At 41.8% G+C, this 21,391-nt stretch overlaps 1 protein-coding gene across 3 annotated transcripts in view; it reads right to left on the bottom strand.

Moving 5' to 3' along the window:
* Positions 1–11,906: 11,906 nt before the first annotated feature.
* Positions 11,907–21,391, bottom strand: part of LOC142217309 (multidrug resistance-associated protein 1-like) — an 89,664-nt gene continuing 80,179 nt past the window's right edge. For 2 of the 3 annotated variants that reach the window (XM_075285504.1, XM_075285505.1), the window contains 3 exons: positions 20,050–20,216; positions 19,457–19,651; positions 11,907–17,874 (listed from right to left, as the gene is read on the bottom strand). In XM_075285504.1, coding sequence (XP_075141605.1) covers positions 17,766–17,874; positions 19,457–19,651; positions 20,050–20,216 — 471 coding nt within the window. In that variant the 3' untranslated portion in view covers positions 11,907–17,765. The remainder of the gene's footprint in view (positions 17,875–19,456; positions 19,652–20,049; positions 20,217–21,391) is intronic. The other variant, XR_012717379.1, reaches the window with a different exon arrangement.

Raw genomic sequence — 21,391 nt, 5'->3', positions numbered from 1 at the left:
TTAAGGCCCCGCATTGCGGAAACGCTGCTTCTTTTGTTGCAGATTTTGCTGTGGTTTTTTTTAGCCAAATCTAGGAGTGGCTAGAAAAGGAATGGGAAGTATATAGGAAGCTCTTCTACTTTTACCTTCTGCTCAATCCACTGCTGGCTTTTTGTCAAAAAACCGCAACAAAATGTGCAACAAAAAAAAAGCTGCTTTTCTGCAATGTGGGGCCTTAGGCAGCGTTTTTAGGCATTGCAGAAACACAGTGGAAAAAAAATGCTGCGTTTTACAGTACCAGCATAGTGAATGCAATTTTGTCTAATCCTAGCCCCACACTGCGGAAAAAAAACACAGGAAAAGCTGCGTTTTTGAAAAATGCAGCATGTCAATTATATATAATATAATAATAATATAGACATGTCTATGGAGAGTGTGAAAACTGCAGCAAAAACACAGCATGATAAATGTGTTGCAGAAACGCCGCGGAAAAGCATCAAAATCCGCAGAGAAAAACTCACTGTTTTGCTTGGTTGAGGTGAAGGCCTCACGGGACAGAACCACCATGCTAAAGCGCTGCGGGAACAACTGCTGCGTGAACACATTGCGGTTCTTCCCGCAGCGCTTTGAACAGAAAGTTCACAGAATTTTCCTCTGCGAACTTCGTGTTACAATCATGGGAAAGCTGCTGGCATTTCTGTAGATATAACTGACATGGTGCGATTTTCAAAACCGCAATGGTTTTGGAAATAGCAGCGTGTTCATGCTGCAATTTTTTCTGGAAAGTGGCCATGGGATTCACATGAATCCCATCCGCTTTGCAAGTACTGTAAAACGCTGTCGCCAAATAGCGGCATTTCCGACCCGTGGGGCCCCGGCCTAAATAGCAGAGGACCATAATTCATTAAGATTTTCAACATAGCCTTTCAATTACCTTTATTGCACATGAGAAACTCAAGCAAAATCGTGATGAAAAACTGAACAGAAAACTCATATGAATTTCCGCAGGACAAAACTGAAAAACGCGATGAAAAATGCATGTACATGCGCGTTTTTTTCCGCAACAGAAAACGCAGCATTTTCTCTGCGGTTTTTTACGGTGTTTTTTTTTGCTGCGTTTCCGCCCAGTGGGGCCTTAGCCGTAAAGGGGTTTTCTTGGGATAGGCCATAAATATATGATTGATAGGGGGTTGACACCTGGCTCCCAGGCTGATCATATGTATGGAGCCACTTCTAGGGTCCATTGTATGTACAATACGAGGCAGAAAGCCCCATTCGCTGTCCAGAGGCTCTGTACCTTCACTGTAACTCAGCTCACACTTTCACAGCCATTTTAGCTTTGACTTGAAAGCCTAGTTAGTTATTCTATACAATGGGGACACACAAAGAATGAATTTCAGAGGAAAGATTTGGCTTTACAATAATTTTTGCAACATTTCTGGTTCTGTTGACAATCCATATAAAGCAAAAAGGAATATCTCTATCACAGTGTATGTTGAAATATTCTTGCTTTTGGGTTGAGAGCCCCTCAAAGGGGTTTTCTGAGATTTTTATATTGATGACCTCAATATCATATTGGGGAAGTGACTCTCCGCACTCTCACCTATCAGCTTATTGAAGGAGCCACAATGTTTGGACAAGCACTGCGCCCCCCACCCCCATTGTCCCTATGCTCTACATACTGTAACTTATTACTTGGTGTTGCAGTTTGAGTCCCCAGAACTACATAATGACTAGTAAATGACCAGTAGGCCAGAAGCCTACAAAACCTAAAACTTAAACCATATTACCGTAATTAACTTTATGAGTATTGGTGCCAGCAACCATAATATGATGCTGGTGTAATAAAAACCGGAGTTAGACTTACCGGTAACTATTTCCATATAATCCACCATGACGGCTACACAAGGAGTTTGACCTCTGACCCGCTGTAGGGACAGGAACTGAGAGACCTGTTAAATACACCACTCCCACCACCATTCACCAGTACCAAATTACAAAGGAAACTACAGTATACTGTCTTACATAAAAATATTAACTAGGGAGGGTAATTAGACACCGTCATGGTGGACTACATGGAAACAGAGTTACTGGTAAGTCTAAGGGTGCATGCACACTACGTAACGCCGGGCGTGTATGAGAGCCGTACACGCCGGCGTTACAGCAGGGCTGCCGAGCACTTCCCATTCACTTCAATGGGAGCGCTCGTAAACGCCGCTGTTACGAGCGCTCCCATTGAAGTGAATGGGAAGTGTTCGGCAGCCCTGCTGTAACGCCGGCGTGTACGGCTCTCATACACGCCCGGCGTTACGTAGTGTGCATGCACCCTTACTCCGGTTTTCCATTCCATCCACCATGACGGCTACACAAGGAGCTATACCAGATTACAACTCCTAGGGCGGGATTACCTGCCGAAAGGACCTTACGTCCAAAGGCTAAATCACTTACCAAACCTAACCTGTAGTGTTTAGCAAAGGTCAGCGAACTAGCTCAAGTGGGAGTCCTGCATATCTGCTATAGGGAAGCCTCCCGTCCCTCATCCCAAGAGGAGGAAGCTGCCCCAGTTGAATGAGCTTTGATGTTCCCTGGCTCTGGTAGATTCCTTAGCAGGAAAGCCTGCAGGATTGTCACATTAATCCCCCTGCAATGGTAGTTTTGGAAGCCTTATGACCTTTATTTTTGTACCCACAAATTTAATTAATAAATTTACATCCTTTCTCCAGGAGGAGGTAGTTTCTGGGTAGGCGACCACTGCCCTTCTGACGTCCATGGCCTGATACTCCCTCTCTTTTGAAGAAGAGGGATTTGAGCGAAAAGAGGTAGTTCTCTAACCTGCTCTCTGAGGAACTCTGCCACTGCCTCCGGCATAAAATTTTGGATCCAGTCTTAAAGAATCCTGTCACTTTGATTCTAAGATAAGGTTCACTAATAAATGGGGCCTGAATCTCCCCTAAGTGCCTAGCAGTGGAGAGAGTGAACAAACTGCCTCTTCAATGTTCATGGCTTTACCTAATGGCATTGAATCATCCATCTCTGTCCTCAGGAGTGGAATTTGTTTTTTGGAACTGATGGGATAAGGGTCAATAGATATAACCCTTTACTCAGAATCCAGGAAGGATAGAATGAGAACCTTCTCTCCCTAGAAAAGATCTGGACACCGACCCCGCTGCAGAACAGGCAGAATGTACACTCACCGGCCACTTTATTAGGTACACCATGCTAGTAACGGGTTGGACCCCCTTTTGCCTTCAGAACTGCCTCAATTCTTCGTGGCATAGATTCAACAAGGTGCTGGAAGCATTCCTCAGAGATTTTGGTCCATATTGACATGATGGCATCACACAGTTGCCACAGATTTGTCGGCTGCACATCCATGATGCGAATCTCCCGTTCCACCACATCCCAAAGATGCTCTATTGGATTGAGATCTGGTGACTGTGGAGGCCATTGGAGTACAGTGAACTCATTGTCATGTTCAAGAAACCAGTCTGAGATGATTCCAGCTTTATGACATGGCGCATTATCCTGCTGAAAGTAGCCATCAGATGTTGGGTACATTGTGGTCATAAAGGGATGGACATGGTCAGCAACAATACTCAGGTAGGCTTTGGCGTTGCAACGATGCTCAATTGGTACCAAGGGGCCCAAAGAGTGCCAAGAAAATATTCCCCACACCATGACACCACCACCACCAGCCTGAACCGTTGATACAAGGCAGGATGGATCCATGCTTTCATGTTGTTGACGCCAAATTCTGACCCTACCATCCGAATGTCGCAGCAGAAATCGAGACTCATCAGTCCAGGCAACGTTTTTCCAATCTTCAATTGTCCAATTTCGATGAGCTTGTGCAAACTGTAGCCTCAGTTTCCTGTTCTTAGCTGAAAGGAGTGGCACCCGGTGTGGTCTTCTGCTGCTGTAGCCCATCTGCCTCAAAGTTCGACGTACTGTGCGTTCAGAGATGCTCTTCTGGCTACCTTGGTTGTAACGGGTGGCTATTTGAGTCACTGTTGCCTTTCTATCAGCTCGAACCAGTCTGGCCATTCTCCTCTGACCTCTGGCATCAACAACGCATTTCCGCCCACAGAACTGCCGCTCACTGGATGTTTTTTCTTTTTCGGACCATTCTCTGTAAACCCTAGAGATGGTTGTGCGTGAAAATCCCAGTAGATCAGCAGTTTCTGAAATACTCAGACCAGCCCTTCTGGCACCAACAACCATGCCACGTTCAAAGGCACTCAAATCACCTTTCTTCCCCATACTGATGCTCGGTTTGAACTGCAGGAGATTGTCTTGACCATGTCTACATGCACTGAGTTGCCGCCATGTGATTGGCTGATTAGAAATTAAGTGTTAACGAGCAGTTGGACAGGTGTACCTAATAAAGTGGCCGGTGAGTGTATATAGGCCATTATCCGGACCTGCCAAATATCTACTAACATACTCCTTTATCCGCACAGGCATAAAGTGTAACCTACATACACTATTATCAGAACAGGCCGCCTGTATAATAACATACACTATTATCAGAACAGACGGACCTATTGTAAACCGCAGAAGACTGTGGCCGTTTGCACTGTTGTCAGAAAGGGGTTTTATTCTCCAATCACTAGATATCTGACCTGATGTAAGCAGGAACCTGTAATGAATATTATGTCCTTGCGCAATAGGCATATACCATTCGACAATGGCGTCATGCCTATTATACATATTCACACACTGATCAATATGTACCATTCCACTATGGCGTTATGCGTGCCATATATATATATATATATATATATATATATATATATACACACACACACACACCCGCATATATCTCTTTCACCATATACTATTCAACGATGGTGTTAAGCATGCTATATCTCTATCTGTATATATTGTTCAGTACTGGTGTACTGTATCCCTTATACCATTTGCCAATAGTGTTATGCATGTTATCTACACCTATCTATATACCACATAATATACCCTTCAATAATGGCATTATGCATGCTATATCATTATATACCACTCCACAATGGTGTTAAGCATGTTATACCTCTATACCATTCCATACTGGTGTAATGCAACCATTATATAACATTCAACAATGGTGTTATGTAAGCTATATACACATATGCATATATCTCTACATATATACATAATTATATATCATTCAGTAATGGTATTGGGCATGCTATAACTTTCCGTGTATATCATTCAATACTGGCGTATTGTATCCATTATATATCATTCGATCATGGTGTTATGTAAGCTATATACCCATACACCATTATATATCATTCAGTAATGGTGTTATGCATGCTATATCATTATATACCGTTCAAAATGGTATTGAGCATGCTATATCTTTTCGTATATATAGCATTCAATACTGGTGTATTGCATCCGTTATATACCATTCAACAATGGTGTCATGCATGCTATATATACACACACCAACTGTAGCCAACATTATATACTATTCCACAATGGTGTTATGTATGCCATATGTGCCCTACACAAAATAAATTATATATATATATATATATATATATATATATATATTTATCATTAATACCATTCAATGATGGAATTATGTAAGCCTTATAAGTTCATCTGTATATACTGTTCAGTAATGGTGATAGACATGCTATACCTATCTCCCCCATGGAGATCAGTATTCTGTCCATACATAGCCTTCAGCCAAGGGTTTATATGTCAGTAACCGCCTTCAGCCCTGAAGCTATACCTTTTAGCCATGAAGCTACACAGGATAGTAAATGCTTTTTAGCCATGAAGTTATACAGGTCAGTAAATACCTTTTAGCCATGAAGCTATACAAGTTAGTAAAAGCTTTTCGGCCATGCAAGTCAGTAAATGGCCTGAATTCATCCAGTTAATTTTTTGCCTTTGTTCACACAGTGTTCATATGTCAAAGAGCATATAACAAGCACAGCCAGGGTCTCTGTAAGATCTCATTCCACAATGGCACACCCTGGCCTACCACCTTCAGTACATATTGTTCCAAAAGGAACCACATATATCGACCAGCAATGGTGTTATGCATGCTATCAGTACATATGACTCCACAATGGGGTTAACCCACACCGTAAAGCGTTATGCCTGCCATAATATAGATATATATATATATATATATATATATATAATCATCAGTGTACACTATACCTACATATACCCATACATCAATGAGCATTGGCATTATCCATATATATCATAAGGCAATGGTATCATCAGTATCTACCATTAACAATGGTGTTATGCCTGCTATATATCACTTAGTATATATTGTCCAGCACTGCCCTCATGCATCCATTATATATCATTCACCCACTCTGTCTTTAACATAGCAGATCAGCCGGTTTTGATCAGGTCTCAGCCCTGACCTTACTCACCGCACCCGTTTAGGATGTGGCAGGTGGTGATCAGACCAGGCCAGACAATATTGCACATGTGCAAACCGTTTGGTCAGAATCCCAGCTAGCAAGGCTTCACCTGAGATAAGCCTTTCACCTTGGGCGTTTCCCCCAGCAGGATAATCAGCAAACTGCTCATCTACTAGCCACTGTTATACACTAGGCATACTGGGAATTTGCCTCTGAATAGAACTTTACCCTCTATGCTTTCCCTGGCTAAGCTCCGGTCTTTAGCTCAGGAAAATCCTCCTATGAACCACAAGGTCCTACCCATTCTAAGGCTTTAACCCTAGAACGCATACCCATAGAAATCAGGTCCGCCAGGACGGGATTCTGTAATGGATCTGACCTCCTGGCCAGGCCTGCGAGGCCCCAGGTATGCGTTCTAGGGTCAAGAGAAATAAACCTACTTTTCCTTCTGTCATCTAGACAGGGCACAAGGCTAGAACTGGAGGACTGGACTTCTTTATACTGAAAGGCCTAAGTCCTCCAAAGTCGGCTTACCCCCTTAAGGGCCTTCGCCGTACTTCCTGAGCATAGGGCTTCTAAAACAGGAATGCCAACTCCTTCCCACAAAGTGGTCATTCCCTGGGAGTTTTTAATACACCCTTGCTCCTATGGGAACCTTCCGTCTCTACTTACAATTGGAGAATGGAAGCCCAAATTACACTCTGCCCCATTAAAAGGAGAAGGGGAAAAAAAAAATTTCAGGTACAGAGCAGCTGTTCCCAGTACTCACAACACCAAGGGAGCTGGAACAACCAGGGGATCTGTGATCAACACCTGTGCCTCAGAGAGCAACATGCTGGAGCATACAGTGATACATCACATACCTTGCAGGAATGCCGCCTAGTTCACTCACCGCCCGGCATTCATCCCTTGTGTACGGCTATCTCACATCCTGGAACGCCAGTACGCCTAGGTTGGCCATTCCTCCCCTATGAGCTGGCCGGAGCTCCACTCTACCCCCTGCATTAGCCATAACGGACCACTGGAAGGGGGGAGTTTTCCACCCGGGGGCAGGCTGGAGCAATACCCCCATGTTCTTAATGGCCCAGGTAGGCAGGCGCCTTTGACTACGACCAAGGGCCAGACAGTGGTAATACTTTACCTATCCCCCAGACGGAGGAGAGCTTCTCATTCCAACCCTGTGTAGGGACAGGAAACACTGGTGAATGGTGGTGGGAGTGGTGTATTTAAAGAGGACCTTTCACCACCCCAAGCCTGTGCAGCTTTCTGCAACATGTTATAAGCGCTGCTGCACAGTCTCTGGTGCACTTTGAATTACCTCCCTAGCCCCCCTCGTTTTGGAGCTCTGAGCCCTGTTAATTCTGGTGTCCTGTATGTTAATGAAGCCGTTCAGTGTCAGAAGGGCGTTTCTGACTATAAAGACAAGAGCTACGTCAGTCTGACACTGTCCAATTAGCATTGGACATTGTTGGAGCTGCTTCTGCTGTGTGCTATCGGGAGTTCTCCTGAGATCAGGCAGTCCTCTCTATACAGGGCAGCACAGAAGACCCGGAGAAGCGATCCAGGCCGTGTATAGAAGTGGATGAAAGAGAACTTCACTGACATTGCTACAGGTAAGTAAAGAAACCCCTGAGCAATCAGCATAACTGCCCAGTACACCCTGTGGACCCAGATCTAGCCCCTATACAACGAGCATTAGCCCCTAGCAATGCGCATTAACCCCTATAGCCCCCTAGGCAACAAGCTTTAACCCCTACAGCCCCCTAGGAACGAGCATTAACCCCTATAGCCCCCTAGGAACGAGCATTAACCCCTATAGCCCCCTAGGAACGAGCATTAACCCCTATAGCCCCCTAGGAACGAGCATTAACCCCTATAGCCCCCTAGGAACGAGCATTAACCCCTATAGCCCCTAGGCAATGAGCATTAACCCCTATAGCCCCCTAGCAATGAGAATTAACCCCTAGGCAACAAGCATTAACCCATAATAGCCCCTATGCAACAAACAGTAGCCCCTAGCAACAAGCATTAACCCTATAGTCCCTATGCAACGAGCAGTAACCCCTAATAGCCTCTAGCAACGAACAGTATCCCCCCTAGGCAAAAAGTAATAGCAGCTATGCAATGAGCATTAGCATGTTGAGATGGGCTATCAGTGCGTAAGGGCAAAAGCAGTGACCCTTGTAGCTATTTTTTCTTTTTGTGGCTACGAGTTCCACAGTACTCTAGCAGTATACTGTATATGGCCCACTTTGTTTTAGACCAGGGACAGCATATGACACCCTTTTTTGCCCACACACCGTATATATGCTCATTGCATAGGGACTATCGGGTTAATGCTCGTTAATACTGCTCATTTCCTAGGGACTGTCAGGGGTTAATGCTTGTTGCTAGGGGCTACTGCTTGTTGCATAGGGGCTATTATGGGTTAATGCTCGTTGCCTAGGGGTTAATGCTCATTACTAGGGGCTATAGGGGTTAATGCTCATTGCTAGGGGCTATAGGGGTTAATGCTCGTTGCCTGACTCTGAACGGCTTCATTAACATACAGGGCGCCAGAATTAACGGGGCTCAGAGCTCCAAAACGAGGGGGGGCTAGGGAAATAATTCAAAGTGCACCAGAGTCTGTGCAGCAGCGCCTATAACATGGGGCAGAAAGCTGCACAGGCTTGGAGTGGTGAAAGGTCCTCTTTAACAAGTCTCTCATTTCCTGTCCCTACAGCAGGTCAGAGGTCAACCTCCTTGTGTAGCCATCATGGTGGATGGAATGAAAAAGTAGAATTTTTTTTGTCACGCTTTACATAGATTGTAAGCTCTTGAGAGAAGGGCCCTCCCTCTCCTTGTGTATATTGATTTATTACACTATAATATCTCATTTTGGTCAGCTTTGAACCCCTCTTATTTGTAAAGTGCTGCAGAATGTGTTGGTATAAAATGCATTATTTTTATTTCTCAGACAAGTGGCCTGCATGAGAGAAAGTTAGGGATTGAACACTTTTTTTTTTTATAGTAATAGTTCTATATATCAACTTCATTTTTAACATATTACATTGTACAATATTCAGGATTATATTACCTATTCTGTAGATTGTACGCATTTCGGAGCGTAAGAAGCCCCTTAGTCATGGCCATGACTAAGGAGGCTTCTTACGCTCCGAAACACGTAGGCAATGCGATAGTACCATCCTGCACTCTGGACTTACTGCTTATTTTTACTTGGAGCATGTCTCCCACGAAATAAAAAGCTACGTTTTATTTTTAAACCATATCGGATGCCTGAGCGCTGGATTTGTTCATATTTTTTCTACTCAAAAAAAAAAAAAGTTGTACTCACTTACCTGCTATCCTGATGAATGAAGCTGCTGCCAACTCCTCCTTGTCCAAGTGCAAGATGTCTGTGTCTCAGCACAGGTGACATGATGCTACGAATCGTGACTACCTGTGCTGAGAAGGAAACGTTGGTCTGTGTTCTCATTGTCTTGTAAACCGCAGGCCTCATGTGGCTTGTGGTTTACAAGAGGGGCAAGTTACAGGAAGCATTTTAACTAGATCGATGTCTGCAAACACCAATCTAGTTAAAAGTAAAATATGTATTAATGGCGGCTCCTGGATGGCCCTGGGGCAGCCGCCCCCTCACTATTTAAAAAAAAAAAAAAAAAATGCAGTCGGCCCCCGGCAGCCCAGTGGGCCCCCAGGACTGACACCGGCCCTGCTGACACGTTATATCCTAATAGCCCCATACAAACACCCATGTATTGTCACAGGTCCATGTGCCAATTTTATTCTGAAATTTCTCTCTACCCTTTCCAGCTTCCTGCAACTGAAAGTCAAAGCAGAGCTGCAGCTGTCATTCACTGCTTAGGCTCAGATGAATGGACCTAAATCTGCAAAGTGGTTTGTGCTACAGCAGAATCAACCACAGAATCCTGGGCAAGAACGTGCATCCTGTTTCAATCTCTACCACCCAATGAACACCATGGAAAGCAGATTCAAAGTGGAATTTGACACAGATTTTTCCATCTCAAAATCGGCATCAAATTATATTCTGTGAACATACCCTATAGATGAGCCGGATAAATCATCTAGCATCAGGCTCAGTAATAAATCGGACAATTGTTTAGTCTAGGTTTACACTATTACTATAGTAAATCTGTCCCTTGAATCAGTTTAGCCAAATGTTGTATAAAAAGGAAGAGTTTCATCAATCTAATTCCAATATCTTTATTTCACATATTTAAGAACTTATTAGTAAATGACAGCCTACATTTTTCGAGCATCCATATTGTTCTCATTCAAGGCTAAATCCTAGAATTACTAAAGCAAAATACAACCAGACCAATGCACAATATAATACAATTTACGGTATAAACTAGGGGATGTATATGACATAATCCACCCATCATTGGTCTTCAGAAACTATAAGATAACCATCCCAAACATAGACATCATGTGTATATAAGACCTGGCACCAGAGAATGAGCCTCCCAATCACTATGTGAATGATTCTTTAATTCAGCATACAAAGTCAATGGTGGGAGGATGGCTTCCCATACATCAGCCAATTATCAGCCGATTATGTTGTGCAATGGTCAGTAACTTTTTTTTTTTTTTTATAGAAAAGGCCAAGGCACCATGTAGTGTACTGCAGGGAAAAAATACAGCAGCAATGTATTGAGGTTTTTCCCGTGGCTCTTTTCACAGCAAGTCCGTAGGGATTTCGTCTGCATACTTTCTGCCTCAACTATACCTATAGGAAAACCGTCGGCAGTTCCATAGTTATAACTGACATGCTGCAATTTCCAAAACCACAAAGGGTTTGGTGTTTGCTGTGTGTATTTTACTGCAGTGTGGGAATGGGATTTGATAGAATTTTTTCCCACCACAGGCAAACTGTAGCGTTTACGCCACGTGGGGGCCCAGCCTAAAGTAGGTTTAGCAATTCTAAGATGGCTGCTTGAAACAAGTAAGCTGTCATGTACAAACAAGCTTTTAAATATGAAAAATAAAGATATTGGATTTGAACCCTAATGCTGCCGGATTAAGAATATATATCAGTCCTACAAGCAGCCTGCGCACAGTTACCATATGCTGCACTGATTGAGAAATCTATCCACAGTGGGTGATCTGTTCCAGTTTTGTATATATGTTTACCTTAAGAAATATTAGTTTGTAACTGCCCTAATATAAATGGATGTGCATCCCTGGAGATTATATGCTTAGGAGACCCTTCTACGAGCCAGGGCCATGAATAAGCAATTACTCAGACTGTCCATGTATTACTTGGATGGCTGTAAATCTGCCTGCTGGCCAAAGCAAAATCATCTGTTTGTCGGGATCAGGAGCCATTGAAATCATCTGATCGCCTCCCACATGGAAGTTTGTCTGTGCTGAAAGAAGAGTTTTAATCTGGAAATGAGATCTTACATAAGCACGCTTTACATCACTTAGTCATCTTGCCATTCCATATAGCCACAACTGCCCTCCATAATATACACACCGCTTTAAGTAGAAAAAAAATAAACCAACGCTCAAATCTATATCAAAAAGTACATGTATTTGTCTCCAAGCCAATTCACAGCATGTTCTTACAACAAAACACACATTGTAATCTCAAGAATACACATATAAAGACAAGCAGAACAACGCTTCTCAGTAATAAGTTCTTTAGAAATAGTAAATGTTACAAAAACATTTGCAAAAGAATAGCATTCTGTAAAATGAAAGATTATAACTTACCAAAAAATAAATAGTTGTAACCTAAGAATAGATTTGTCTCTAACCGAGGTAATATATGCCATCTTCATGTCAAAACTTAAAATGGATGCCACAGCTGAAAAACCACTGGCCTGGTAGAAACATTCTGCCACGTTTGACCTATTGAGCAAGAGCGACTATAATAGATCTGATGTATGGCAATTTGTAGCATGTATAAAAGCCTTATATAACTTCCTGGCAGCCTTTGAGTATCTGTAAAGAGGCCGTCAGGAAATGCTGCAAGTTGTAGTTACATAAGAGTAAGACGGCTACATACGGAGTGTTGTCATGAGTATGCCGAGCCTGTGCTAATGGCCAGACACAGCCAACATTCAATGAATTGCCTGCTGATGCAATATTAAATAGCACCATGTCATTTTTTTCCTTATTAAAGCATTATTTTATTTTTTTATTTTATTTTTTTTTACAAGCAATGAACTTGCCAAAAGTGTATGGAAAATGCAGAACAAGGTCAAGGTATAGTCCAGGAGCGCTCCACAAATGCTTTGGCAAATGGCAATCTAGGCAGCTCAGGTCTGATCACAAGGTGAATGAAGCTCAACCATTCGGCTAATTCATTAGGGTCTCACTCACTGATCTCCTACCCGTTACCATGGTATATATGGACCCGTACTGATCTATCCACAGTATGAAGAGGCAGCTGTGATACCCTTCCTTGCTTACCAAGCACAGCTCTGGATTTTAGAAGTGACTGTTCCAAGTGTTACAGCGCACCGCAGCTCAATCCCATCCAGGTGACCTTGCCAGTTCTGTCAATATGTGAATAAATGAGGTCTCTGGAGCAATGAGGTGTCACTCTAATTTCGATATCCCCAAGATCATAAGTTTATAGGGAATTGTATTACACTCTATTATCTGATGGAAAGATTTCTCCAGTTTCCATACTGCATATCCAGTGTCTACTGACTGCTACAGCAATATATAGGTTTGCCTACAGCTCCAGTGGTAACTACAGGGAATTAGTTTTTATGATACTGTAAGAGTATGATGTATGGTAGGTTCACACTAGTGTTAAGCTTTCTGTTGTTTGGGTCCAAAAAGAGACCCAAAAGACAGAGGCTCTGTCCGCCTAAAAAGCACTTACATGTGGAAACCTTTGGACCTCATAGATTATAATGGAGTCCACTGGATTTCCAACAGTTTTATACTAAAACTGGCGGAGAGAAAAGTCCTCTTTTTCACTTCGCCAGTTTCAGTATAACACTGTCAGAAATTTTCTCACTGCCGATTTTAAGCAGATCCTGCAGCAAAGTCTACCACAGAAATACCAACACGAGTTCGAGTCCGGCCTGAGTAAATGATTTATGCGGAAATATCCTTATAATAACCTTGTGAACCTCCACATTGGAAACATGTTTAATAGGCTACAATACAGAACACCTCACAATCTGCTAAGTGACAAACCAGATCAACTTCAGAGAGGCAAAGACAGAAACATATCCTATTTATTCTTCAAGGACTTTCTTCATAGGGAAGTAAATAAAGGGCATTTACTTCCCAAGCAATGAATTCCTGCTGGGGATCTACAATGAGCGGCTCCAAGGCTGTGCATGTCAGAAGGGCATATAAATAGACTGCGTATTAATAGAAGTCATGTTACAGCGATACTAGTCAGTATTAGCAGAGGAGTTGAGCTATATCACCATGTGTATGTGAATTCTTGCATTTTGTTTGCCTTTTGAATACCTGGCTCAGAATTTATTTAGCTTATATTTGCCATAAGAAGCTCCAACTCTAGTAAGGGGGCATACTTACATGATCACAGTGTTCTGCGATATACTCCTGCGATCACTGGTTGCCGCATGCAGGCAGGGTTTCAGCCACTGCTACATCAGCATGCACCCTTATACAGAGGACTTGAACCTTGTTCAGAACAGATAGTTTACATACACTTGTGTCACCTCAGGCATACTTGTGGCCTACACATAAGAACAGAAGCCAAATTGTAAGCTGGACCAATACTGAAACACGACACAGCTCAGGACTTTACCTGCCTAGTGTGTAAAGATCACAGATAAAGTTTTTTTTTTAATGAAAGGTCAGATATTTTTTTTTTTTTGGGGGGGGGGAGGATAGAAGTCATTCCTTTAGATTTTCCATTACTTCTGAATTTACCCCTGGCTCTAGCTGTTAAAACTACACCAAAAACATTTCCCCAAGTATCTCCAGCACTTGTATTGGAAAAAATGGTGTGGTACATGTGCCAACCCTGCCACTGCTGCATTCAGAACAAGGGACTAAACTTCCCCTTTACACCGATTGGTCAGACCCATAGCAATCGGCAAGTTATCATATAGGGGGATAAGTTCAGAATACCCCAAAGAGGTTTTTTTTGGGAATGAATACTGATGGCCTATTGTTAGGATAGTCTATCAATATTAGATTGTCAGGGGAGTCAATGCTCCGACCCCCTACCAATCAGTTGTATATAAGGGGTTGTGGATAGTGCACTGGCCTCCCCAATGTTTACCTCTGTCTGTCTGTATGCTGTAAATACAGGGTACTCCAGCTTTGTCTCATTCAGATGTATAACACAGAGATGCAATACACTGCTCTGGTGCAAAAGTACTCACCATACAAGAAAATGGATTGAGGTCAACAATGAAGAGCACTTGTTCAAGTGATGTGCCCTCTTACAGCCTATTGGAATTCCTGCTAGCCAGACCACCACCACTTATCTGATACCAATGACAGGCCATCAATATACTAATCCTGGAAAACACACCCATGAAAACAGGGATCAAAGCCTGGTTCTTTAACTCTGACTGCTAAATTATAATAGTCAATTGAGTAGTAACCCCCCCCCCACACACCCCTTTTCATGTCTTAATGCTCATAAAGATTGGTTCAGTTGACAAAATGGCTGTCTCCCATGTGCGTATGCAGCAGGTACACCATAAGAGCTTGCTACATACAAGTTGCAACAAAGTCCCTTTTGTTATTCAAGAATCAAGCTGTCATATCTACTGATTAGTAAACCAAAAAGTGCTCTATATAGTACAGAGTATATGCTGGTGTCTTGAAATACTGTACTTTTGAAAATATAGATAAATATATATATTTATATTGCAGTATAAAAGTGCAATGCTACTTGGTAGCAAAAAAAGGGAAGAACCTCCAAGTGTCAGTTTTAAAGAGAAAATAACCCACACCTTTCTGGTTTGACAGGATGCTGCCGGGAATGTCCAGTGCTACACACACTCAATTTTCACCCACACACATTGGTAGAAATTGGAAAATCAGCATGGCACAAAAATTACTAGTGTATTAGAGTCAACTGACTAAAAAGGGAATAACTTAAATATGGAGGCGCTGGAGAGCCAAATGCTTTAAATTACAAAGTCAAACATAACTTAGACATATATAATATAGGTTTACAGAAAGGGAGACAAACAGAATATGCAAGGAGAATAGACAAAAGGGCTCTTAGAATTATATTTAACAAAAAAAAAGCCATAGCTGGCAGGACTAATAGTAAGTGCGTCAGATTCACAGTGGAAGCAGTCATATCACGGACTCCAGCCTAGAAGCTAAGGTTTCCATGAATGACTACCAGCACTGTGTCTATGTACCAATGGTACAGGACAATATAGAAAGAAAACACATCCAATAGAATATTTTCAGAAACCATTTCTAACAGCGCTTGAAAAATCCAAGCACAAAATATTGGCCTTAATTTTTTTTTATAGAATTACTAAATAGAAAAGCTTGGCTTTTACCATTCAACAAAAATAATTCTTTTTATACTTGCTCCTGAAGTAAAATATATAGATATTTTATAGCAGTGTGAAAGAAATAAAACATGAAAACAGTCGTACACAAATTATTCATTCAAATTTCTGTTCCTGAGACTTGGCGTGAAAGGCATTGCAGAATTCTTCACTGAGAACCTGAAATGGTTACCGAAGGATCGCACACGAGAAGCATCAGGTGTGCGCAATACTCTGCCACTGGCATTAACAGATGAGAGTGGAACCTACATTAAGGGCCTGGCATATAGAAGAGAATATGAGCCTCACCTAGTACTCACCCTACTGAGAATCATGGCCATTTTTCATACCTTTGAGTTTCTTATAGATAATATAAATCTGTATTAAGCAGAGTAAATACATTGCATTACTTGCCAAGTACTGACTAGAATTTGTCATTTGCCCAGAGCTGCAATCACAGTTCAGCTGTCTGCAAAGCTCAAACCCTTAGTGACTGTAGTACAGGCGCTCATCCCCAACACCAGGTAAAACTCCCATCGTTTACAGCTGAGCAAACTTTGTTAGGGAAGTTGTCTGGACACAAGATTGTTTCCAGTAAGGGCAACAATACAGACAGTTTGTCAGGATCAGTACAAACCAAGAAGTGCTGTGCATTTACAAAAAGAATTAAAAGTAGACTAAACCTATATAAAGGTGAACTTTTCTCAAGGGAATCTACTACTACTACTAACTTCTTCCAGGGATTTGTATGCAACGAACCCAAGGGTTCCAGGCTGGTACTGAGCCCAGGTCATCACATGATCAGAACCATACTATTACTGGCAGAACTAATAAAGGTAATTTAACTGTGAACACAGGACAGATGGGAGGAGGTGGAGTGACTGAGGCCAGGTGCTTGTTCACATGCCATAACCCTTGAGTTCGCCTCCTAAAAGTCTTGGAAAAAGTAAGTGTTTACAAGCTCTCTGCAGAATCCCTTTAAAGAGGATGTCCCATAATGGCCACTGATCAGCTGTCAGTCAGTGTGTGAGTGCTGTGGGTCCCCTGTTGATCACAAGAACAGCAGCCTTATCTTCCCAATGCATGATGTAGCTCTGCTATCTGTCAGTGTTGATCCCACAGAGATACATCAAAGTCAGCACTTTAATATCTTATGCAAAGCCATCGCTCCATTTAAATAGGACACATGAGACACTTGTTCTTGTCATTGGTGGGGGTCCCAGTGACCAGACATGTCATCTATCCTGTGGATAGGTGGTAAGTTGTTCTTATAGTGGGACAACCCCTTTAAAGCCCTGTTATAACTTACCTTTAAGGGCAGTTTCGGTGCTGCTATAACAACATCATTATGCAGTTTACAAAGCCACCCCTTTAGGATTGCTCTGTCTCCCCCCCCACCTTAAATTTAGTACTTTTATTTTAGCCGCAAAATAATTTGAAAGCCAGGATTAGGCAGAAATGGAAGAAAGTGGTAGAATTGAAGCAGTCAGGGTGACTACGAATAGGCTTGGCCAGCAAAAACGGTGTACTGCCTCTAACCACCGAGATGGGATCAAGCAGACACATTTGGCTTTGTGTTAACTTAATAATTTCACCTAGAATAACCTAATAGTCCCGACTACTGCATGCCATGACTTTACTAGCAGAGAACATACACCTAGTATATAGTAGGAGTTTATGAAGTAGCCAAGTTTAGATGGCCAGGACTATATGAAGGAGCTATAAAAATCCAGTCAAAAAGGAAAAAAAAACATATATAATTAATTTAGGAAAGAAAACGCATTCCGTGTCTACAATCTTCTTTGCGAATAATTGGTGGAAACTGTGGATGAGTAACAGTCAAGCATAACAAGTCTTGTCAGGAGAACATCTTCAAGATATCGATGCACTAACGTACGTCCATTCATGATCAAACCAATCCGGAATCTTTGGCCATGTTGTAGAAAATCCCCTTTTTCTGAAGAAGGTTGCTTGGAGAGTCAAACTCCACTATTTGGCCTCTGTCAAGAACCATCACCCTTGGATGAAAACAGAAACATCTATTCAGTACAACATGCATCATGCCATCTTACTACAGTTGTGGAGATTAGAATGTAAAGGGTTAGGATAGGCCAGATCCGTTGGAGGTTCAACTAACACGCCCAACAATCAGCGGATCGAAGAGCAAATGTGGAGACTTCATCTTCTACTAGTTATAGCACCGTACATTTCTAGACTCTACCTTCAGCTCAGTCCCATTCAAGTTTATATATAGTGTAAAGAGCTGTGCACAATAATGATAGAACTACAGGAGTGTACAAGACTCAGGAGCTCCACATGATAAGTAACATAGAGAGAATCCCCAAAACCTATTAAAATAACAGAATGAGTGCAGAGTATTGCTATAGGAAAGCTTTTCTGATCAGATATTTTTTGTATTTGAAAATCTCGATAAAAATTGACAGCAACCAAAACCATTATCCCCCACCCCACCCTGAAAACCGCATCTTGTGAAAGCTTAGGGCGAGTTTTTTGCTAGAGGATTTTGAGGTGGAATCTTCCTCAAAAAACTCCCATTCTTTTCAATGGGAGTCAGTAAAAGAATTTTTCCTCTAGCTCATTTTTTCAGGTAGAGAAAAAAAAAAAGAAAAAAAAGTGACAACATATCTGCAGGCGGATACCACCTTGAAATGCAATGTAGTTTTTGGCGCATCAGTGCATTTTCCAGGTCCATCAAAAACAAAAAAAAAAAAAAAAAAGTTTCCAAATTCCTGGAGCAGATTTTTTCAGCCAGCAGAAAAACTGTGAGAACATAACCTTAGATGTGATTGGTTTAAGCAAAAATTACATTGACATACACCTCGTTAAAGGGAATGTGTCTTTAGAAAATAACCTATTTTTTTGTAAACCAAACAAGTTTGTATATTAAAAGTTTTTAAATAATTTTTGGAGATTTTTTTTTTTTTTTAAATTAAATCTTCCATGTCAATATCTATGCATCAAAGAAAAAAAATCCTACAATCCTGCAGTTTTTACTATGGCTACAAGAGGTCCTATTAGATGGGCCGGTATTTAGGGCTACTATCGGCAACAAATGCTCCTAGGAATGTACATCGCCGATCAGATGACTAATGAGCGGACACTCACTGGTCGCTGACGGCATCTTTTATACAGGTTAGTAGATGCAGATTGTATAAGGCCATTCAATACACATTAGTATGCCTGAAGAATAATAAATAAATAAATCACCAGAGCGGGGCTTTAAAGAGAATCTGCCACCTCTCCCAACAAGTCTTTTTATAGGAAATACTTGTATTCCCAATTCTAGAGCATCATTTCCTAGAAGTGTTCCTTTCCTGAGATATTCCTTCTAGAAATGCATTAGTAAGTTAACAGTAACTGACTATCATGTAGTGACTCCTATAGAGCCCAGGTACTACGGTCCTATACATGGATATTTTCCCAAAAAACGGGACTCCATGCCTCTAATGATACAAGTTGTAAGAAAAGATGCCCAAGTATTGCCATATTATATGGAATTCAATTATTTACCAACAGATGAGTAATGAGAATGCACACGCATATCCAAGTACTATTATATTTTCTTTCCATCTGCCATACCTTGTATAGTCCATGATCGTGTTCAGTCTATGAGCGATAGTTATTACAGTACAATCTTCAAATTCTTTTCTGATGGTTGACTGAATGAGTCCATCAGTCTCCAGGTCCACGGCTGCAGTGGCTTCATCTAGCACCAGAATTTTTGTCTTACGAAGCAGTGCCCTTGCCAGGCACACCAGCTGACGCTGGCCAATGCTGTAGGTGGGGGAAAAAATAAAATAGTGGAGCCATGTTAATATGTACTGGAGTAATCTTAGATGGCTTTGTCAATGTGCTTTTTAAGTTACAGGGCTGTAATCTGCTGTATTTTTTGGTGCTATAGTCCTGCACAGGTGTTTTGTGACACTCTCCTGCCAAGTCTCTGCTCAGAGAGTTGGTTTTCGGGGAACCTCTGTTTAACCCTTTGATTCCTAAGGTCAAGAATAACTACAGCATAAATCGAAGGAGACCCTTCCCCTCTTTGATCAGGTCCAATTGTTTATTATGGTATGTAGATTGAAGTGTGAGCCAGTTACAAACCTACAAATAAGTGACAGTGATCTTTACAAATAAAAGATTTTTTTTTTTTCCCCCCCCTTGAGAACCCTTCTTACCTGAGATTTTCACCTCCCTCAGCACACTCATGGTTAAGCTTATCGGGAAGACCTGAAACAAAATTCTTAAGATGTGCAAGTTCCAGGGATGTCCATATCTCCTCATCCGAATACTTCTCAAAAGGGTCAAGGTTCATTCTCAGGGATCCTGAAAACAAGACTGGATCCTGTAAAAACAAAAAATTGTGTGGCGTCATTGTATTGTATATATAGTATATACACACACACACACACACACACACACACACACACACACACGTATGTGCGTTCATGTAGGTACAGTACAGACCAAAAGTTTGGACACCTTCGCAAAGAGTTTTCTGTATTTTCATGACTATGAAAATTGCAGATTCACACTGAAGGCATCAAAACTATGAATTCTCACATGTGGAATTATAGACTTGCCAAAAAAGTGTGAAACAACTGAAAATCTGTCTTATATTCTAGGATCTTCAGAGTAGCCACCTTTTGCTTTGATTACTGCTTTGCACACTCTTGGCATTCTCTTGATGAGCTTCAAGAGGTAGTCACTGGAAACTGTTTTCGCTTCACAGGTGTGTCCTGTCAGGTTTAATAAGTGGGATTTCTTGCCTTTTAAATAGGGTTGGGACCATCAGTTGTGTTGTGCAGAAGTCAGGGGGATACACAGCTTATAGTCCTACTGAATAGACTGTTAGAATTTGTATTTTGGCAAGAAAAAAAGCAACTAAGTAAAAAAAAACAAGTGGCCATCATTACTTTAAGAAATGAAGGTCAGTCAGTCTGAAAAATTGGGAAAACTTTGAAAGTGTCCCCAAGTGCAGTTTCAAAAACCATCAAGCGCTACAAAGAAACTGGCTCACATGAGGACCACCCCAGGAAAGGAAGACCAAGAGTCACCTCTGCTGTGAAGGATAAGTTCATCCGAGTCACCAGCCTCAGAAATCGCAGGTTAACAGCAGCTCAGATTACAGACCAGGTCAATGCCACACAGAGTTCTAGCAGCAGACACATCTCTACAACAACTGTTAAGAGACTTTGTGCAGCAGCAGGACTTCATGGTAAAATAGCTGCTAGAAAACCACTGCTAAGGACAGGCAACAAGCAGAAGAGACTGGTTTATGCTAAAGAAAACAAGGAAAGGACATTAGACCAGTGGAAATCTGTGCTTTTGTCTGATGAGTCCAAATTTGAGATCTTTGGTTCTAACCACTGTGTCTTTGTGCGATGTGAAGCCTGGAGGAGGAGGAGGTGTGATGGTGTGGGGGGTTTTGCTGGTGACGCTGTTGGGGATTTATTCAAAATTGAAAGCATACTGAACCAGCACGGCTACCACAGCATCTTGCAGCGGCATGCTATTCCA

This window comes from Leptodactylus fuscus, chromosome 8 (genome assembly GCF_031893055.1).
Source record: "Leptodactylus fuscus isolate aLepFus1 chromosome 8, aLepFus1.hap2, whole genome shotgun sequence".
Taxonomy (NCBI): Eukaryota; Metazoa; Chordata; class Amphibia; order Anura; family Leptodactylidae; genus Leptodactylus; species Leptodactylus fuscus.
The sequence above is the reverse complement of the archived record's forward strand: the minus strand, read 5'-3'. Positions and strand labels throughout refer to the sequence as shown.